Genomic DNA, 21,082 nt, shown 5'->3' with positions numbered 1-21,082 from the left:
TTTTAAAAGTACAGCTTTATGTTTTCATGTCCATTTCCTGATGGGCTGTCCCAGTCTTCCGCTATAAATTGCTTCATTTGATCCTCCTGTTGGCATCTGCTTCTAAGGACAACCTACAAGCAAGACAACATGAGGACTGTCGGTTGGAGTATTTTGGTTTTCATGTTAGCCTCACCGGCTTCGGGTAAATAGTAGTGATTTGTTCATTTATTATTTTCATTTATCATCTGTCTTTTTTAAAATTGTGTATTTATTTATTAAACTGATGGTATGATTTCCCAAAAATACAGGTCAAGTATCACAGGATTGTTCAGCGCCAGAGAAATACCCGAACACCAAACTGGAGACGAAATATGCCAGGAGACAGAAATTCAGCCACAACGAGAAAGTTTACTACAGCTGTGACGACGACTTCACTGCTTTTAGAGGCAGCAGGGCTGTGCAGTGTATTGATGGACAATGGACCAAACTGACTTTAAAATGCGAAAGTAAGAATTTGCCATGGACCATTTATTTGTTTTCAGGGGTGGAAAAAAACTCGCTTGCGTGTTGTTTCACTCAGCAGCCTGTTTACTGAGATATTCTTAGACCTGTAATTTTCTTAAATGGATTTAAAGCAGTGCAGAAGCCCGCTAACACCCCCTACTGGGGATGGTGTTTAATAGATTCACAAGTAAATTTTTACCAAGGAAAAGAAAAGCCATTCAAAATGCACACAGGTGTTTGGGAAATTTATTGACAGTTACGTTTCTTACAGCCTTAAAGGTACATTCACTTTTTTTTTTCAAGTCTAAATCAGTGAAATAGAGTCATTTAATTTACTTTGAATAACTTTTTTCCCTTACTAAATAATTAAGAAAAATAAATGTCTTGATGCACGCTCAATCACCCAGGTAAGGAAACAAAAATGGAAACAAAAACTTTCTGAATTAGAAAAAAATGTGGGGCATAATCTCTTTGGCTTTCTTTGGTTTGAGAGTTACGTGCCGGTCTAAATAACCATACTGCAAACTAATATTTAACTAGATTACAAGAGATGGTGTACTTGTAATATAATTGCCTCTGTTTTACAACCAAACTGATTAATGCAGTTCTGTCTTCATAATCAAAATGGAACTGGTTTTAATCATTGCCAAGATGCAAGATGGTGCTAACAGAGCAAAAGGAAACTAGAGAAATACGTTTTGTCAGATTATTAACTGAGGATGAAAATTCTTTGAAGAAAAATGTATGTAACTTACATGAAGTATGTAACTTTACATGATTCATCATTCTGCTCTTTTTGAATCATTTTCCCCACAAATAGGCTTATAGTTAACCACATATTTTGGCTTGAAGGATAAACTGTGTTTTTCAGTTCATCTCTGCAGCCTCTTTAACCATAAATGATCATTTCATGATTTAAAATTCTTTTATATTGCTGATATCAAGACCAGTTCTGGACTTCTTAACCTCAGACAAACATCAAATGACAAGTCCTCTACAGAATCAATTTCTAACTTCACATGTTCCAGTTTTTTTTTTTTTTTTTTTGTTTTTTTAGACCTCCATAAAACATTCCAGCAATTGCAGTCTTGGTTGTGTGCTTTTATATTTCCATCTAGAAATTAAACTGTAATGTGTCATTTACACGCTTACTGTCTTGTATTTAACAGAGATATCATGTGGCAATGCTGGTGATCTGCCCAATGGAGAGTTCCAGTATGAAGGGAATTCATACATCGGGGAGAAGGTTTATGCTGTGTGCAATGAGGGGTAAGTTTTACTTTGAAGGACTCCTAAAACATCAGAATAAGACTTTCAAGTGGTGTTTGACTGCATCTCTTATCTACAGATACACTCTGAAAGGGCTGAACTACATGATATGCAAAAGGTCTGGATGGGCTGGTGAATTCCCATCATGTGAAGGTACAGTGATGTGGTACATTGAAGTACTCTAACTAGCTTGTAAATAGAAACCCAATAGTTGTGAAACTGTAAGGGGTGGCTTTAAGTGGGTGGTAGTGTTGAGAGATAGCCTGTTTTTGTCAGTTGCAAGTCTTTTGCCCACAACCGAGATGACAGACCTTGCCGACCGTACATATAATACAAACATCACATTGGGGAGACGGGTCAGGCCAGGTAGCAAGGAAAAAAACATCGAAATATGTAACACAAAAGGATAATACAGGAATGCACAGATATCAACACACCATAACACAATAAACACAGACAAGCAACATGGGAAAGAGTTCCAGTGTGTACATCTGATCTGGGACCGCTGCAATCTTCGACTGCGCCTCCAACTGACCCGATGTCCACATCAGAGGGGAGGTAAGCGTTGGAGGTGGCGTTGGGTAGGGAGGGTGATGCGTCAGTGAGTGCTTATCAGTATCAGTATATGTATGTGTGTGCGTGTCCATAGTTCAGCTGAGACAGTGTCCTTCGCCCTGCCAGGCTAAGTAAACAGTCTTCCAGCCAACCCAGGTGTCCTTGTATGGAATGGGAAGGAACAGACTCAACACAGTTGTTATCAGGGAGTTTTTGTTCAGCTCCAGCCTTGTGACCGCAGCTGGCGCCGAAGGGGTAGCTGCATTATGATGGTGATTTTTCTTTTTGCAAACAACTCATGAGAATTTCTATGGGCTCAAAATGTGGTCATAAATATTTTGTACTTGTAAATCAGTTTTGTACTTGTAAATCAGGATTTGTATGTGTAAAAAGAATTTGTGTGTGTGTAAAAAAGATTTGTGTGTGGACTTAGCCAAAAAAAACCCTGCAAGTTACAAGTACGAATTTTGACCCTATTTTTCTTCCTTTCATCTGATTGGTCAATGTCATGTCAATCACAAATGTAACAATCCAATCAGAGAACAGATGGGTTTGGTTGTCGGAGGGGCGCAACTCTGGAAAACCTATCATGTGATTCAGCAGGGGAAAGCATTGGAGCACCCCATTCCCTCTACTCGCATGGTGTATAGAGGGAGTGGGGTGTTTTTGACTTCAACTGAGGGCATAGTCGGGCAGTAGAAGGAATACTTAGAGGACCTCCTCCCATTGACATGTCTTCTGTAGAGGAAAAAAATTCTGCGGATGATGGGCACAGTTCGCCCATCACCAGAGGTGAGGTCACTGAGGCAGTTAAACAACTCCTTGGTGGCCAGGCCCCTGCATTAAATGAGGTTCAACATCCAGGTTCTAAAGAATCTGGATGTTGTAGGGCTGTCTTGTTTGACATGCCTCAGCATCATCATGTGGAAATCTTGGGCGGTGGTGAAACAGGACTGGAGACTGTGTTCCAACTAGAGGAGGATCACACCGCTCAGCCTCCCCAGGAATATCAAGAGGAGAGAGCTGGAGAGGAGAGTTCATCCATTAGTCAAACCTCAAATGCAGGAGGAATGTGGTTTTCATCCTGGTTGTGGAACAGTGGATCTTTATCCTCTCAACAATATTTAAGGGTGCATGGGAGTTTGTCTAACCAGTGTACTTTTATGGACTTGGAGAAGCTATTCATTCGCATACCTCACAGTATCCTGTTAGGGATGCTTCAGGAGTATCGGGTGCTGGCCTGCTGCTGAGTTATTCAGTCTGTGTACAACTGTGTACAATTTCTAGGTGGAGCCAATTGGTGGAAAGCTTTCACTCTGGTGGCCTCAGGATCTCCTCTGCTTTTTGCAGATGATGAGGTTCTGTTGGTTCATGATGTGGTGTCATCCAGCTCTGAAAAGTTCGGAGCCAAGTGTGAAGCAGTGAAAATGGGTGGAGTGCCTAATCTGGATCAGGGAAGAGTTGCTCCCCCAACTGGAGGAGTTTAAGTATCTTGGGTCCTTGTTCACAAGTGAGGGGAAAAAGGAGCAAGAGATTGACAGACTGATTAGGACGGATAGTAGGGTCAGAATTTTGGTGTAAACTACATCAAAGCATGGATCCAACCTGCCTTGTAACAACAGTTCTGGCTGTAGTTAATGCAATGGTGTGGGGGATATTTTCTTGACACACTTTGGGCCTCTTAGTACTAGTTGGGCATTGTTAAACACCATAGCCTATTGTAACATTGTTTCATGGCCTTCATGGTCACCAGATCTCAAACAGAGCTCCTTTGGGATTTGATGGAACAAGAGATTCACATCATGGATATGTAACTATGGGACACTTATCATGTCAACATGGACCAAAATCTATGAGAAATGTTTCATTTAACTTATTTAATCTATGTAAAAGAGAATTAAAGCAGCAAGGCTAAGGGTTTCAACGCAGTACTAGTAAGGTATACCTACTGAAGTGGCCAGTGAGTGTATTTGCATAGCCAGTTTTTCTAAAATAAGTATTTAGATTTAGTAAATTCTTCTAACCTTTGTTCACTTGTACTTAAGACATGAAATACATTTTTCTTATTTTTACTATCAGAGGGAGGTATCACCTGCCCAACCCCAGAAGTAGCCAACTCTGTGCAGAGAACTGGAGGTGTTTCTGCATACCTGGTGGGAGATAACCTGACCTTCACCTGCAGTGAGGGTTTCCAGCTGAATGGAGCTCAGCAGATCACATGTGACTCCAGTGGCCAGTGGAAGCCTCAACCTCCTCAATGTGTTCCCATACCTGATGATAAAATTCAACCATCACCCGGTAAAGGGTTCATATTTTTACCTGATACGCCACTTATGCTGCATTAGCACTATGATGAATTGCCTTCATCTGAGTTTGCTAAAACTAAAGTGATATCTTCCCCTGTGGAAAATGTTTTCAGCAGGTAGCTGTGGTGTGCCACCAGCTGTCCGCAACTCCAACGTCCACCTTGCTGACAAGTTCATTACAAAGACATCTTTCTTTTCTGGGCAAAAGGTCTATTACAACTGTGGTGTTGGATACGTTGCAGCAGGCGGCAGAAAGTCTCGCCTCTGTAATAATGGGAAATGGACACCACTGAAGCTTAAGTGTCAGCGTAAGTATATTTTATATTTCTATTTGATCAATTCTTTTTATAAATCCTAGTTTTTCCACACATCAAAAGAAATGAGAATATCCCATGACCAAGCTAGTATTATTGTTGACATACAACAAAAATTTGAGAATAGTATTTATTATAACACTCATCAATTAAATTGTAAGTTGCACCCTTGTCCATCAGAGGATTTTAGTGGCCCTTCAGAAATCAGAAATAATTTACTCCATGTCTGTTTTCAAATATCCTCCTGGAAACACTAAACAGTGAGTCCTGGACAAACTTCTACCACCTGGAGTTAAGTTTTCCTACAGTGGAATGATTTAGATCATATAATATGGATTTTTAAGTCTTTGCCTTTACTTTTTTTTTTTTTTCATGCATTTACATTTTACCATGGTATCACCCCTGTGGGGAGTGCTTAAAACATTGCATTTCTATTACATACTTAAAAAACCCCTCTAAACTAGGCTGGGTTACCACTGAGAGTAACCTTGAATTGGGCAGGATTACTGCATTATCTCATTTGACCAAGTCTTAAGGCTCAATTAAACTTATCCATGGTGAGATGAATGAATGCGTTATCCAAAACAACAGCACCACATGATGATGATAATTTGTCTTGCTGGACATTACAATAATAATTCTTGAAATGCACTACTCTCATATTAAATTATTTCTGTTCTTTGGCTGTAAAGGAAAGCTTTGTGGCTCAGCTGGAGATATTCAGAATGGACAGTTTGTATATACTGGAGTAGAATTTGGAGATACCGCTACAGCAGTCTGTGATGAGGGGTAAGAATTTTAAAACCTCCTGCATTCCCTATGAAACAAAAGGGTTTTCAGCCTTTTGGAGTTACCAGAACTTCTGCATTTATTACTCACAAAATGTTTTCTGTACTTGAGTCACAATTGTTATTCTACAATTGTGTAACATAACATACAATTGAGTTACTCACTGTGTCCAATGTAGAAGTGGAATTTTAGAAATCATTTCAAAGATGTGGTCTTTAAATGAATTCTGCAACCCATTTCCTGACTTTCAGGTTCATTCGTGTGGGACATGCAACCAGACACTGCATGAATAACGGCTGGAGTGGACGCAACCCTGTTTGTGAAGGTTAGGTTGCCTATCGCACACGCACACCACCCCTTTTTAGATGGCAGTTGGTTTTCCTGCATCTCAACATCCTAAAATGATTGTATTTCTTGCAGCTGCGGTGTGTGAGGACCCTCCTGAAGTGAGCAACGCACAAATAACTGGCCTTCAAGATGAACCTTACACATACAAGAGTGTTGTTCGCTATTCGTGTCGTGCAGGAACTCTTGTTGGAGAAAGGGAGATTTGGTGTACTAAACATGGGACATGGAGTGCACCTGCACCAGAATGCAAAGGTCATATATTCTGACAGAGCAGATTTTAGTTTTTGTGTTTATGAATAATGTTCATTAAACTTCAATTATTTTCTTTTTTTTCCACAGAAATAACATGTCCATCACCAAATGTGCCTAATGCTTACTGGACAGGAAACCACAATCAGAGGTTTCAGTACAGGGCCACTATATATATTGAGTGTAATATGGGTTATGTCATGAGTGGGCCAGGTACTGTGTACTGTGAACGTGATGGCCGATGGTTACCTGGGCTTCCCAAATGTCAACGCAGACGTAAGTAATCAGTACTTTTTCCTGGTATGAGTAACCTGAAGTACTGTTCACACACTAAAACTATGATTGCTTTTTTTTTTTCCCTCCCCAGGTTTTGTCAACCGGTGGGGCTAATTCCCCAGCTTGCAAACCTTAAACTTCCATATTCACCGCTATCTGTCAAAACTATTTAACAGCACTCAATGGATGAAAACAGTTAAGCTAACATTGCATTCTTACCAAAATGCAACTTATTAAAATCAACTTAAGCCATTTGGGATACCTAATAACCTAAAAATGTATCATACATTGCTATACAGACATTAAAACATGTTTTAAATGAAGCTGAAGTACAGTTTGTTTATTTTGATACGTGTTTGGACAAGAACAGGTACAAACTTTTCATTCACATCTGTACATAGGTTGGGTTTTTTTTTTTTTTTTTTTTTTTTTTATTCCTTACAGTTGATAATGTTATGTGTATCATCTCTAGACTAAACGGTGAGTGAGCATTTCATGAACAAACAAGCTACAAGAAAATAAGAACACCAATTCCATTCATTTTAAAAAGACAATACAAAATCCAGACATTTCTTTACATGAGCAATAACAATTCAAGTGCAAATATCATTATCAACTCCGATACATCATAGCAAACTCTTATTTTAAAAGGCAACAATTAAAGGGGGGGAGGAAATCAGGTTGCAAAAAGGGGGAAAAAAAAAAGAGCTGATTTAGGTGGGATGGGACAGTTTTTGGCAACGTGGGCCAAGTGAGCGCATGGAGAAGTTGCATATTGGATTTTAAGATATAAATCAATGACTGAAGCTGATAATAAAGTAAGGATTTTATAGCTGATGAGTTGTGTGTTACTTGGCCCAACATCGCATTTGAGTTCAATATGTTCAATTTCTTTGTCCTCAAGTCTGAGTTTTAAAATACATGGGGTGCCAGTGCCAACCACTTCACCAAGATGCCACCCCTTTGTTACATTTCACCACACATAATGCATTTTTCTAAAAGTAGTTACATTTTAGAAGTTAAACATCTTCTCCCCACAATGACTTACATTTAATACAAGGAGTCGCAACAAGAAAACAACCCAAAACACATTTCACAAGTTTTGTGTCACACTTGGCTTTAACCGACAATTCATTTTCATTCATTGGACTCTGTATTACAATAAAGGGAAATGACTGACTGCAAATCTAGAGCCCAAGACAACTACACATGCCTTTTCTTGGGAGGTCTTTGGAAGAGCTGTCTTCTTTAGGACAGAATAAAATGTGAGCTAAGCAGTCTTGGGTGTCTTTGGACTTTAGGCGGGTCAGACATGAGGGGCAAAAAATGATTTTGGGGGCCCTGTGTAAGAAAATTGTTATTAAAGAATTCAACCCTCGTCTAATTTATTTTCATTATTTACAAGACTAAAAAAAAATAAAATAAGAACAAATTATAAAACTGGTAGTCCACAGACAGGCAAGGCGAGAATATCAATTTCCTGGGTGTAGAAACTATAGTATATCAGATTCGGAGCTTCCCTTTGTTTTTAAACCTATAGATTATAAATGTGTAGCGTACATCAGAAAGACAATGAGACTGAAGAATTAAAGTGACCTTTTAAAAGAAGCAGCAAACATAATGTCCCTCAAAGACATTTCTTTCTCTCTGAGACATGTTCCACTAAGCATCACATTATCTCATTTCTGTGGCTCCCAACAACTTTTTTCATAACATCCACCGCGTTCCTAAAATAGCTAACCACCCTTTTTTTTGTATTTGCTTTAAGTTGGCTTGGAAAAGAGCAACAGAAATAATCTGAAGGTTGGAAAATGCTGGTACAGTCTAAACAGACAGAGAATAACTGTTTTAACAGTAAAACCCTTGGAAACTGCTCTAAGAGCTCAAATATAGTCGGGCTTTGAATGAGCTGGACCGCAGCTGCGACGTGAATTTTACAACTGCTCCTCCTCGAGGACAGCACACAGACACTGAAGATGGAACCAGAGTTACACAACACTTGCACAACACTTACAGTCATACTTAATGGTAGGAGTTGAGCTCATTTAAGCAAATACAATAACAAGCTCAGACAGCACGCACAAAACATCACTCCTACTGTCTGAAATAGGCGTTTCTATTGTTTGTTTTCTTTTTTTGTGTGTGTGGTTTCATTGCACAACACAATAGAAACCAAACCCACTCACAATACTCTATATCCCCACTAAATGTTTGAGCTCAGGAATGCAGACCTGTGCTGAATGGTAACTGACCAAAAAAGAAAAAAAAAACTAAAACAAAAATGGTGTTGAAAAATTTCTCAGGTCTGCATAGTGTTTTATTGTCAAAGCCTACAAAAAAATAAGAGGGAAAACGTAAGAGTATGTCTCGTGTTTTTAAGTCCTGTGAGAGTTGCGGGATGTGGCCTATAAGATGGAGGGGGATATCGGGGGGAGGGTCGCGATCCGGCGTGTCAGCAGCTGTGTGGCTTTTACTTGTATGGTCGCAGAAAAGCAGAGACTTTGCTGCTTATGAGACGGATGAAGGAGCGGGGAAGCAACTCGTTGGACTCCCGAGTGGTGTACTTAAAGTAGTTGTGTGGGTGAGCCAGCACATCAAAGAGAGTCTTTATCAGTTTTTTATCCTGTGAGGAAAAATCAACAGGTATAAAGTCTTTAATGAAACACACTTTAGTTCTCAGTTACTGTCTTAATCACATTTGAAGGTGTTGCAAAATACTGGAAAAAAATTAAGCTGTACGAGAACATTAATCTCGTCAATATTAACGCATCGCCTGACTCACAACAACAGCTTTGTTTATTCTTACGACACCTTTCCTCTTCAATGAATCACCTTCGCAACAATGAATGATGCCATTGATGCATACAGTTAGCAGGAAGAGGAAAAAGAAAAAGGGGCTGAGCTAACCTTGAGGATTTCTTGATGGTTTTCAGAGGCGTAGAGCCTTCCGTCTCGCACTATGTCCTCTACGAGCTGTTCGTAGTCCTCTGAATTCATAAAAACAACAACACATAATATAATCACTGCTTGCTTTCTCATAGCATGCTGAAAACAGGTCATGCAAAACAAGTTAGGTGGTGAAATAATAAACACAAACATGACGAAAAAACTCATTCATATCCTGGAAAACTCCCTTTGACTCAACTTAATGTCACCTATTTGTAAAGGGAAACTACAGTGTAACATTAAAGGTGGGGTTATTTCTTTAATTCATAGGCAGGTGTGTGTTTAGTACACACCTAAGCCATCAGGGTGGCAGAGACAAACTGATTAATCTGTCAGACAGTCACGTTTTCCAGCCTCTCTGTAACATTCCTTTGTATTTTGGACTGTTAATCATAAAAAATTATATTTTCCTCTATTTTACGACTTTTGGTTTTCTGAATAATCGACCATTTAAAATCAGATGACAAATATATAATAGTAACAGTTAATTGCAGCTTTTAAATAGTATGTCCACCACAGTTGCACTCTGTTTTTGGTGCAAAATATATAACATTTTAGTCATGACGGCAATAACTGCATCGTATATACACAGATACATTTTTAGTGCTGTCATCATTATTCTTGTTAAAATGATGTTAACGCCATAAGCCCATTAATGCAGCAAATCTCCGTTAGGGGCGTCAACGCTTAGTGCAGTTAGCTCGTTAACGCGTTAGCGCCGTGCAGCCCCACGCACGGCACGGGTGATCCGCGCTAACTCGCTAACGGAGATTTGCCGCGTTAATGCGGTTATGCCGTTAACGTCATTTTAACGAGATTAACGCTGACAGCACTAGTTTCCATGTACAATAATTAGCCAATCATTCAAATTAAATGTTGTCCATCTTTTTGCAAAAAAAGCTAATATGTGTTGTTTTTACACAGCTACACTGACAAAAATAAAAAGACTGTCACCTGCCACGTTTATGTTTACAGTTGTTCCGACCACAAGTGTGATATTTGTATATATTAAAAATAATACTGCCTGGATACACTGATCCCACTAGATATATAGGGGTTTTTTCTTTCATTTATTTTATAAAACAACCCTTTAAGGTCAAAATAAAGTCTGTCAGAATAATTTTAGACACATAACAGTTCACAATCTAAGCCATCTGGTGAGAAAAGTGATAATGTTTCATACCATCATAGGTAACATAGGGGATCTGAAAGCCTCTGGCGCTGTTAGCCTCATTAGACTTGAAGTTAATCCAGAGACGTCTGGACCGAGCTGTGAAGGCGATGGGCCGCTCGTACGTCTGACATGTCTCGTAGGTGGTGATGGACGTAGCTGACCCTTGTGTTAAAGAAGAAAAATGACCAGGTTTATAGTGTGATTAAATTACTACATTTCAATGAAAGCTAATGAAAGAGGGCCACTTACAGTTCTTCCTCATAACCAGCACATCTCCACATTCATCCTCTGAAGGCAAGAAAATCTCTGGCACAACAATTAGGATCTTGCGCTTGCTGGGTGGGTTGATGTTCCAAATGCACTCCACATTTGCAGGGTAATTACCAGGATAGTTAGGTGACTCAATATAACCCATAAACTCACCCATCTCCCCGCCACATTGCCTGTCTAGACGCACACAAACGTATCAAATTAAATTCAAGCCCATGTCTGAGAAAAATGAACAACACAAAACAATAATTTTCATACTCACTCTTGCACTGTGAGACACTTGTGGCACCATCAAAATCAGTGGTGGTATTTCCAGGACAGGAGATGCAGTAGTTTTGTTTAAACTCTGTCTGATAGGTCCCCACAGGGCAGCGGATACAGCGGTGTACTGTGGTGTTGTAGTAATGACCTGGAGAACAATCAACTACAGGGAAAAAGTAAAAACATTAAGCGAAGAAGTTTGAAGTTTATATTTTGATTTTTTCCCCCCAGCAAAGATAAAAAGTTGACCTTTGACTTCACAGTCGTGGAAGGAGCTGGCCCCTTCCCGCTTGGTGTTGAGTCCTCCCCCACAGGGAAAGCACAGGGTCCGTCCCAAATCTGGTTGGTAATAGCCCTGAGGACATGGCAGGCAAGGTTTGAATCCACTGCTGGAGTAGTACCCTGTTGGACACTGGCCTGGATTTGATGTGAACAACACAGGGATCAGGCTTTTTAATGAGTCAGAAACGGATGTTTAACATAGTTCGTGGGACTTTAAACAAGGCTACCTGCACAGGAGGAGATGTTCCGTGCGCCCACAGGCCCATGGCCATCGCTTCCAGGACAGAGGTCACAGGCCAGCTGCCCCTCTTTCTCCTGGAAAGTGCCAGGTGGACACTGGACACAGCGTTCCTGCTCACCGTGGTAGTAAGAGCCTGGCAAACATCTAACTGAGAGAACATCCACAATGGCTTCAGTTAGAGATAAGGACACACTTAGCTATAATAACTCCTCATTAAGTAAATATGTAACGTGGATGGATAAAATATGCACTATATACATATGCACAAATATGCATTTGTTATTTGTATCTGGGATAATTTCTATTAATTCTGGTGGTTAATCTAAACCAGAGCAGATTAACACAGTTTTTTTTTTTGTTTTATCGTTAATGGCACCTCAGGTGATAGTGGGTTCCAAAGTAGCTTGCAGGGGCAGAAGCAATTGGCTAAAACAGCTTAACTTGCGTGTCCTTTATTACATTTGCTAATTGGATGCAGAGCTGGATTATAGTAGAGCCATCACACGATACCGGATGACACTTAAATCAGCGGATCTCCTACGGTTGTGGCTGGGTCTGATTGGGTGATGACTGATTAGTTTTGTTGTGTAGAGACCTCACCTGAAGACTAGCTAAAGACACACCCTCTATCAAACAATGATGCACAATGCGACATTTCGTAAGGTTATATTCTGACATTTAGGGTGTACTAACATTAGGCACAATTAATATAACAAAGTCCAACCAATCTCCGCCTGGGCCCACCTGTTCAAGCAGCCCAGGACAGAGTTAACCTGACTTGACGCTCAGGTATGACCCAGTGCTCCCGCTAGTCAAATTAATTGAACTTTGGAGCTCAGATGTGTTCACGTGTGGTATTTATTGGCTACTGTGAGTACATCCTAAGTTTCTAAATACATCCTTGCAGCAAAATTAGCTTATCTAAGACTACCATTTCTGCTCTCCGGTCTTACCACATCGGCCACTGTCCCTCTCCCAGCCTGGACCACAGTTTTCCTGAATAGGAGCAGCTTGGGGAAGTTTTTGGGCCACCTCATATTCCAAACCGGCAACTCTGATGAGGAAGCGCTCCTGGTTGATGGACTTCTTCAGGGCCTTGATATAGGTTTTAACCTGCTTCTCCATCCGTTGTCTCAGGCAGCTGAGATTACAACTCCCTGGATTGGAGTCCATAAAAAACAATAATTTTTAAATAATTATGTCTTAAGCACCAACTAAGTCGATCAAGGTTTTCCTTCGGGATGGAAAAAAACAAAACAAGTCCAACCTGTAGCATCTGTAGGTTTGACCTCAGCTTCCAGCTCCAATGTAATGCGTGTTACTTCTTTGTTAGAGGGGTTGCGAGCACGTCGACCTTTAGCTTTCTTGGAGGAGTCACATTTAAGGTTGACAAATGTTACCAGGCAGTTGCTGCAGGGCTGCCCTCCTCCTGTAGACACACAATATCACATAATATCTTTAAGGCAGCTCCGGCATACATTGCTTGGATCTGTTATATAGCAGTCAACCTTTCAATATTAAAATAAATAAATAAACAACACATCTGTAAAGGAACCTATCCAGTTAAGGACTGACCTTGTCCCAGTGTCCGTCCTCTGTCCTCAGTTCGGCCAGGCAGCTTAGGATGCAGGTGACATTTGGCGTTTTTGATCTTGAAAGAAGCCGTCTGCTTCACTGGAGGGGCCAGAGCCTCTACAGACAAACACAGCCCAGTGGGTAGGAGGACACTGAAACATCACACTGCCATCCCTGCAAAGACAGCTGTCTGTGCTGTTGTGATTGACATGTTGGGTCCTCGAAAACTCTGCGACCATATGAATATTGAGAGTGACAAACCTATGCAGCTCTGACTGCTGTTGGAGTTCGGCCTGGTGGGGGACTTCCCTCTGAGGATGGGGATACCACAACTGACCGAGTAGCTGTTATCAGATTCTGTAAAAGTTCACACAAAAATAAAATAAGTCCATAAACTTATCTTTTGGATCTGAGATACTTTGTGACTGGACTCTGAATTATGGTGACATACCTGCCAGATAGTGAGCCTTAGAAGCACATGTAAGAGAGCAGCTCTCTTTCTTGCCAGTCTTGCTGCAGGTCAGTGTAGCCTTTGGTGCTACAAGCCCAGGAGGACATTTCACAGGCTCTGAGAGAAAACACAATCTACAATGTATCACATAATGTTAACACCAATAAGCTGGCGTAGAGAGAAAGGCTGCACAAGCAGTATGTGGAAAAGGCCCGCTTCAAGTGTATGTCAGCGAATCAACCACTTGGGGGCAGTGCTGCTACATACCAATACAGTCTTTCTTATTCCAGTGCAGCTTGTACCCCGGTGGACAGGTACACTCATAACTCCCCAGTGTGTTGACGCAACCGTATTTACAACCTCCTCGATTTATACTGCACTCATCGATATCTGTGAAGAGACGTGTTAACATAAGTACAAATGTCCTGTGGACAGCTGAACATGCCTAGGAGAAGATCAAAGAATATCAAAGGGAAAAGCATTTTTATTGACAAATACGGCAACAGAAATATTAAAAAAACCCAATGTGATTAGTCCAAAACAATCTGGAGTCAATTCTGCTGAATTACATGAAAGACAAGCAGGCCTCTTATAAAACAGCACGGCTATGAATGACGAGTTCCTGTAAGCTCAGCTCCATTCATCCTCACGCTCTGGAAAGATTAATGTGTTTGCGTGTAAACAGAAGTGATTTCTCGTTTTGATGTCACCCACATTCAATTTCATGGTCAAAATTTCTCTGCTCTTCAAGGAGAAAGACTTGTGGCAAGCAGTAAATTATAATCAACTTTTCAAACACATGCTGAGCTAAAACCACTAACAGCATCCGGGATCCAGATGCAGTCTGGCTGCCGTCGATGCCAGACAGAAAATTAGTTTAGTGAGTGGAGCTGAGGATTCGGCAGGCTACGGACAAGTGGCACTGGGAAAGAAACGGAGATAATGGCAGTGATTGATGATCTTGCTTGCTGATATGAAATGCTCTTTCTTGTCTCATTCAATTATTCACTCTGAATACAAACAGTCTGCGTGCCACTGCACTCCCCGAAGAAGATGATGACTTCATCAGTAGCGCTCTGCTGTTCTGTAGCCAGAACTGCTTGAAAATGTTGTGAGGGATGTGCTGCTTATCCTCTGCATCAAAGCACTTCATTTAAAGGACAAAGAGCTCTAATGAAAATCTGATGGAAGCAGAGCTCATCTGCCAGCAACTGTTGTTTTGACTTCTTTGTTCTTCCCAAATTTGAAATGTTACCAAATAGACTTATTCTAACATTTCTCCAGATCGCTTTAATCTTTTTTTGCTTTGCATGCTCTAACAGAGCCGATGTAGAGACGAGCCAAGAAAGGAAAGGGCAGAACAAAAAGACAATCTGACATTTAGACTCTGCAACTGCTTTGTATCATGTAGCGGAAATTTAGGGTTCATAAAAATGCCAAAATCTTTTAACTGTAATCAGTTTTGTGAGCTTAATCGCCAACCGGCCCATGTTGCTTTTAAGAAGAACTTTTCCTTAAGCACAATCTGGGCAGTGTTTTCTGCATTGGACAAATATTTATAAATTACTAACCCCCTCCTTTTATTTTCTTTAAAAAAAATAAATAAAAAAGAAGAAAGTTCCACTTTAATTCGTCCTTTTTTTGTGGTTTGGCGCGCATCCGTGCAACGGATAAATCCAAATACTGGAGTCGAGGGGTGATCATACGTCAACTCAGAGCAATTTTTAGGCATTGGTTGGTCAGATTTACTTTTACATTAAAATTGATTTTAGTTTAGGTTACAGTTAGTTTTGGACATTAAGAGTTTTGTTTCATAGTATGTTACAAATAATGAAAAAAAAGGAAAAACAGCAAAACCCCCCACATTTTTTAAGATTGTAAGCACTACAAATATTTCAGCTACATCCTATAAACATGACACCAAAGTGAAAATATGCAATTTAGCACGTGTTCAAAAATAACAAAAAAATAGGACTAATTGTTTAAAAAAAAAAAAAAAAAAAAATACGAAAATGTTCAAACTGAAGACATATTTATTGTGCAGTACATACTTCTCACTTTACAGCTGCATGAATATAATATGAGTAATTTGCACGATTTTAAATGACTATTTGGTGATTCAAGTGTTGTCCTTGGAATAAAAAGGCTCTTATGGTGCATGATCCTACATTACATCAGCAACGCTGTTTGTATAGTGTGATAAAATTTGTTCCTTTCTTTATAGCTTTAAAAAAAAAAAAACCCACACAAACACATTCTGTAGCTTAGATGAGTATCTTATTGTAAGCAACAGAAACTATGAGGGGCATTTTATTCTGCATTATGCAACAATCAACCCTCAAAGCTACGATAAATTTGTATTCATGTAGCACATTCAGGATGAGTAATGATTTATTTTTTAAAGAGCAACTTTCACTGCTTCGAAAGTGTGACTACCTTTTGAGTTTTAACTTGTTCACAATCAATAATTTTTTCTGACACAGCAACATTCAGCCATAATCGAATGAATTTAAGTGGAATCCAGCCTTTAACAAGCAGCTTACTGTAACCAACAAGATTACGTTTTGCAAGGAATTTGTGAATTGAATGATCGTTCCCATTATTTATATACTAGGATTGCATTCATTACATGAATTGATGTCAACCCTTTGTATTATGTGTCCCACATTTTCTTTCCAAGATTGAAAGCATCTGGAATTTTACATTTACTCCCTCAAATGTTTTTTCAGGTCAGATTAAACCACCCATTTCCTTAAAAAGAGTACATGGAAGTTTATTACAAAGTAAGAAAACAAATATTTGCAGGGTATTTAGTGTCCAAGTAATATTTAATAATATCTTTCATATATTTCAAATGCCATTCATAAGGTTAACATACATACAGAGCACCACAAATGCTTAGTTTATGACTCTTTTGCCTAATATTGATCTGCATATGGCAAACAACCTGCTTTTTGGAGGTTTAGCAAAAGAAAAACTGGTTTAGAGAGAGGCTGACTAGTAAAAGAGGGTAAACTGGCTTGGTTTAGAGGGGTGGATGAACTAAGGGGCTAAACCAAGTCCCAGTACAAGATTATTTTAAACTTCTAATTATTGAAAGCTGCTCTATTACAGCCCAGGAATACAATTAAGGAGCTGAAATAAGCCTAATAGGCCCCCTTTAAGTATTTAGGTATTAACTGGAACCCTGTTTGATGTTTAGAGATCTTTTTCATAGATCTATGTACAAACATGTTTTTCGTAGGATAAGAATGCCTTTCTGCCACAGTAAATGCTGACTGGATCAAATTAGGTAAATTCAAAAATACTTAAAAAGTATTTAGTCACAAGCAGTTTGAGTCTATTTTTTAAAGCAGATAAGCAAAACGAGCAGATTGTTTTGCTAGCCGAGAGGGAGAATGGCTGGATATACTCTCACTTGGGAGGAATGTTGACATGCCTCGGCACAATGCTTAACAGCAGGTCACTGACCTAATTGGGTTTGTTTAGGGTGAGTCTATTGTTTAACACCAAACTCAGATTTCTGAATTGTTTGGCAGCTATAATGTCCGCTGATAAACCACAGAGGGAATAACATAACCTCGTACTGTTGTGGCTGGGGACGAAGAAAGTACAGCAGCGATCACCATAAATCTCTGGGGTTATCTAACAGTTCCAACAGTGGTGGCGGTAAAAAGAGGGGGGAAAAAAAAAAGAAAGAGGGGAAATCATTCATCACTTGCTCTCTCAACAATGGTATAGAGAGTCATTTACGCCTGACCATCTTCTTTCCTTTTAGCAGCTCAGTGCAGCCTGATCACAGTCCATCATGTGAGTAAAAGCCTTACAAATCCAATCCTGGCACATTTATTCCCTGAGCTGACAGCTAATACAGCTACCCATGTGTGGAATGGATCCCGTGAACCTATTAAACTCTTCTGAAATACAGCAGACTATGTAAGAATTACATACAGTGGGTGGATAAAAATAAAAGTAACCCCTTACAATGTATTGCAACCCAGCAGCACTGCCACCACATCTCTGACTCCATTGAAACTAAGCATTAAAAAAAAAAAAAAAAAGTAGATGGTTCACAAAAAATTTAAAACTGTTACTCCTATGCAGTTTTCGGTTAACTGCACCTTGTAAACCTCCTGATCACAAACATCTACAAGTTACCACTCTAGTCTCAGTATAGTCAATTCTGTTGCAACATTCCCGATCAGTCGACCTGTCAAACTACAGACAAAAACACATAACGAGTCACTTCAAAGCCATGTATTTCAAGTGCATATGCCGTCTCTCTATGTCTCTCCCAAAACTACTGTGAGGCCCCGAGGTGCAGGAGACAGCAGCAGATTCTAACTGGTGATACACGCTCCATCAAAGGATCGCGGCAACACCCTGATGTGCTCTGGCGGGCCTCTTGGCAGATCTGACGTGCCCTCACACACCTCCTTCTGACACCAAAGGCTGTTTCTCCTATCCGTTCTACACCAGAGTACAGTAACTACCTGCCCATTTTTGATGGACATACTCCACCTTGAAGGACCATAACCTCCATGATATTATTTCATGTTTTAGTCCATTAAGTACAGCACAAATTGTCTGCACTTTATACGACTGCCAAGTGCAGCGTAAGTTCTTAGATTGAGTTCTTGCCTTCCAGGCAGCCACCTGTTTCAGCTCATTTCAGTCCGTTTGAAAATCGACTTGTAGAGGTCTAAACCTGGCTTGTGAAAGGTAATCCATCAGAGTGAGCATTTAAATACACTTCAGTTTTACCCAAGAATGCAGCTGCATGCAGGGACTTTTTTGTTGTTGTTATTTTTTAAGGATGTTATCCAGATTAATGAGCTTAGCTTGTGTAAACACCAACAGTAACTATACATTGACACTTAAAAAAAAAAAGTTTAGTTTGTGCCTTAAATGAAACTGAAAAGAAAAGAAAAAAGAAAAGAAAAAAAAAAAGACGTCCCACAGCAGTCTGAGCATATAGCAGCATAACTAAGGGATGGTTCAGGGTCACCTGATCTAGCCCAAACTACAAACTTTATCTAAAAGGAAAGTTATGAGTCTAATCTTAAAACTGGAGGGACTGTCTGTCGAATCCAAACTGGAGCCGTTTCTGCAGTAGAGAGGCCTAATATCTGAAGGCTCTTCCACCCAATCTACTTTCAAACACTCTAGAAACCACAAATAAGCCTGCAGTCTTTGAACAAAGGATAATCTGAGGTCTTTAAGATATGACAGGGCATGATCGTTCAAGACTTTGTATGCGAGGAGATGAATTTTAAATCCAATTCTGGTTTTTACCAAGGAGATGATCTCTTTCCAGTGCTGATGATCTGACATACTGATAATAATAAATTATAAGAGTTCAGCCTAGAAAGTGGTCAGAATACAATATGGTTTAAAGGCATTTGTTCAAGTAATGGACAAACATAGCTGATGGTAGCATGAGAGGTAAAGCAGAATGAAATCTAAAGTTATTACAATTCATCCTAAGGGGGCTATAAATATACGATAAATAAACGATTTTGAAACATTTCATTCAGACCCACAAACTGTGGCATTACTTGGAAAGTCAGAGGATCACAAAGGTTGTTAGGATGCATCATCAGGGGACAATGGGTGTCTGTAAAAATGTCTTGCCAGCTCTTCTAAAAGCTGTGGAGACATTTCAGTCACTGACACAGCAATGCCTATGGCTAAACTTCCTGCAAGTCTTATAACAGTTACTGCAGAAATAAAACACTTTGGAAATTAGTCATGCAAAATCTATAAAATCTCTCAGCAGTGGTTTATTAAAGCTGTCAGTAGGCATGTTAAAATTAATAACATTTTCTAGTATTTCTAGTGTTTTTTTTCCTGCCAAACATAAGCGCAGTAAATGAAAGGTTAGCACAGAAGTGCTGGCTCTACAGGAAGAGTGACAGACAGGAGATTTACACCCGGAGACAAGGTAAAGAAGAAACAGACATGCTGGCTCACCTCCACAGTGTGCCAGTCCGTAAAGGACGTAACCCTTATGACAATGGCATTGGAAACTTCCGGCAGAGTTGACACAAAAGTGGTCACAGGCACGGTCAAAAGAGCATTCGTCAATATCTGTGTAGATAGAAAGACATGCTGTTATAAACTTTTCAAACAGTTCAACAAATTACACACAAAAAACCCAATAATAATGGGATCTGTCCTCGTTTCATCTTCTGTATTGTGTTTCTTGTTTGTCAAGAATTGCAATGGGTCAGAAAACATGTCACAAAAAAAAAAAAAAAAAAAAAGTATTTTCCAAGAAAGGCGTCTTCTGTTTGGTGCATGGTATAGCGCTTGACCTCCTGCAGTCATGCAGTTTTCCATTTCGATGCACTGAAATGAAATTGTCCAAGTTGTTTTGAAATAACAAGTGGCCACAGCAGGAGACAAAAGAAAGCCCACTCTTTACCTGATAATAGGAGCCTTTGGGTTGGTTTTTCACGCTGACATAGGACCTTAGGAACACTTTCCTTCTCTTTCATCTTAAGCATGCTAAATGAGCCAGAGTCGTTACAAGTCCTAGAATATGACTTGTCAGTCTGTTACTTTGACATCATGTAAATGTGCATTTAAACATCCAAAATTTTTGCTATAGCATGTAGATATACACATCACAGTATGAGTGCAGATAAGAAGACGTGGATTTTCAGTGTCTCTGGTTTTCTCAGCTTGTCAGCTTCACTTGCAAATCTACATCAAATCAGCTCCTTCCTGCCTGTCTCTGTCTCTCTTACACATGGATCCTGATAAGTTGCTTAAATGTCATGGGCTCAAAGACCATAAGGACAGACACATGAAGCTACAGGAGACTGATGACATTTGGTTTTATTGTGATCAAGGCTCCCTTTAATGTCAGTAATGATCTCTGTCAAGCCCAGACAGCAAATGCTGGTGGAAAATGGGGATGTGCTACAACTTTGCTGGATCAACTTGGCAAATAAAACAAAGGTTTCTCAGGACTTTCCCAGGAATATCGTGCTTTCATCAGCTACATCTGAACCTCCTCTGGGTTATGAGGAAGCACACGCTGCCATTAAACAGAGGTCACAGGTATTTCACAGCAATTAAGTATGTTTGGTTAAATGATATGCTGGCTTAAAGAACGCAGGAAGACAGACTGATAAATATCTGCACAAATCTTGCATGGTTTTTGAAAAAATAAAAATAAAACATTGACATTTGCGCACTGGGCATAATCCAAACTAGACAGATAAACCATATGAAGATCACTGAGGTTAATATTTGGCAGGCATGTTGTAAGAGCAACCAAAA

At 39.7% G+C, this 21,082-nt stretch overlaps 2 protein-coding genes across 4 annotated transcripts in view; one reads left to right on the top strand and one right to left on the bottom strand.

Moving 5' to 3' along the window:
- Nucleotides 1-28: 28 nt before the first annotated feature.
- On the top strand, nucleotides 29-6,915 carry si:ch73-217n20.1 (complement receptor type 1). 2 transcript variants are annotated; one of them, XM_031727869.2, is made up of 11 exons: nucleotides 29-184; nucleotides 291-488; nucleotides 1,656-1,755; nucleotides 1,835-1,908; nucleotides 4,390-4,608; nucleotides 4,733-4,924; nucleotides 5,623-5,719; nucleotides 5,971-6,044; nucleotides 6,140-6,319; nucleotides 6,407-6,592; nucleotides 6,684-6,915. In XM_031727869.2, exons 1-11 carry the CDS (start codon nucleotides 130-132, stop codon nucleotides 6,704-6,706), a joined length of 1,398 nt encoding a protein of 465 aa, XP_031583729.1. In that variant the 5' UTR covers nucleotides 29-129; the 3' UTR covers nucleotides 6,707-6,915. The 2 variants fall into 2 exon arrangements, with proteins under 2 accessions (XP_031583729.1, XP_031583728.1); XM_031727868.2 differs by having other exon boundaries at nucleotides 4,730-4,924.
- An 84-nt stretch (nucleotides 6,916-6,999) lies between these two features.
- Nucleotides 7,000-21,082, bottom strand: part of scube3 (signal peptide, CUB domain, EGF-like 3) — a 75,493-nt gene continuing 61,410 nt past the window's right edge. For both annotated transcript variants that reach the window (XM_031727866.2, XM_031727867.2), the window contains 14 exons: nucleotides 19,766-19,882; nucleotides 14,060-14,182; nucleotides 13,793-13,909; nucleotides 13,603-13,698; nucleotides 13,342-13,458; nucleotides 13,034-13,195; nucleotides 12,720-12,923; nucleotides 11,753-11,914; nucleotides 11,493-11,660; nucleotides 11,245-11,406; nucleotides 10,962-11,159; nucleotides 10,722-10,874; nucleotides 9,500-9,579; nucleotides 7,000-9,215 (listed from right to left, as the gene is read on the bottom strand). In XM_031727866.2, coding sequence (XP_031583726.1) covers nucleotides 9,063-9,215; nucleotides 9,500-9,579; nucleotides 10,722-10,874; nucleotides 10,962-11,159; nucleotides 11,245-11,406; nucleotides 11,493-11,660; nucleotides 11,753-11,914; nucleotides 12,720-12,923; nucleotides 13,034-13,195; nucleotides 13,342-13,458; nucleotides 13,603-13,698; nucleotides 13,793-13,909; nucleotides 14,060-14,182; nucleotides 19,766-19,882 — 2,012 coding nt within the window. In that variant the 3' untranslated portion in view covers nucleotides 7,000-9,062. The remainder of the gene's footprint in view (nucleotides 9,216-9,499; nucleotides 9,580-10,721; nucleotides 10,875-10,961; nucleotides 11,160-11,244; nucleotides 11,407-11,492; nucleotides 11,661-11,752; nucleotides 11,915-12,719; nucleotides 12,924-13,033; nucleotides 13,196-13,341; nucleotides 13,459-13,602; nucleotides 13,699-13,792; nucleotides 13,910-14,059; nucleotides 14,183-19,765; nucleotides 19,883-21,082) is intronic.

The sequence above is a fragment of the Oreochromis aureus genome, linkage group 20 (assembly GCF_013358895.1).
Source record: "Oreochromis aureus strain Israel breed Guangdong linkage group 20, ZZ_aureus, whole genome shotgun sequence".
Classification (NCBI taxonomy): Eukaryota; Metazoa; Chordata; class Actinopteri; order Cichliformes; family Cichlidae; genus Oreochromis; species Oreochromis aureus.
Note: the sequence above shows the minus strand (reverse complement) of the source record. Positions and strands in the feature narration are given on the sequence as shown.

Bases quoted from the DNA above. Each gene is read 5' to 3' on its own strand.
- si:ch73-217n20.1 (XM_031727868.2), top strand. From the start codon at position 130: ATGAGGACTGTCGGTTGGAGTATTTTGGTTTTCATGTTAGCCTCACCG. The intron at 5,720-5,970 runs GTAAGAATTTTA...CCTGACTTTCAG, and splicing joins ACAGCAGTCTGTGATGAGGG to GTTCATTCGTGTGGGACATG. The intron at 6,045-6,139 runs GTTAGGTTGCCT...TATTTCTTGCAG, and splicing joins ACGCAACCCTGTTTGTGAAG to CTGCGGTGTGTGAGGACCCT.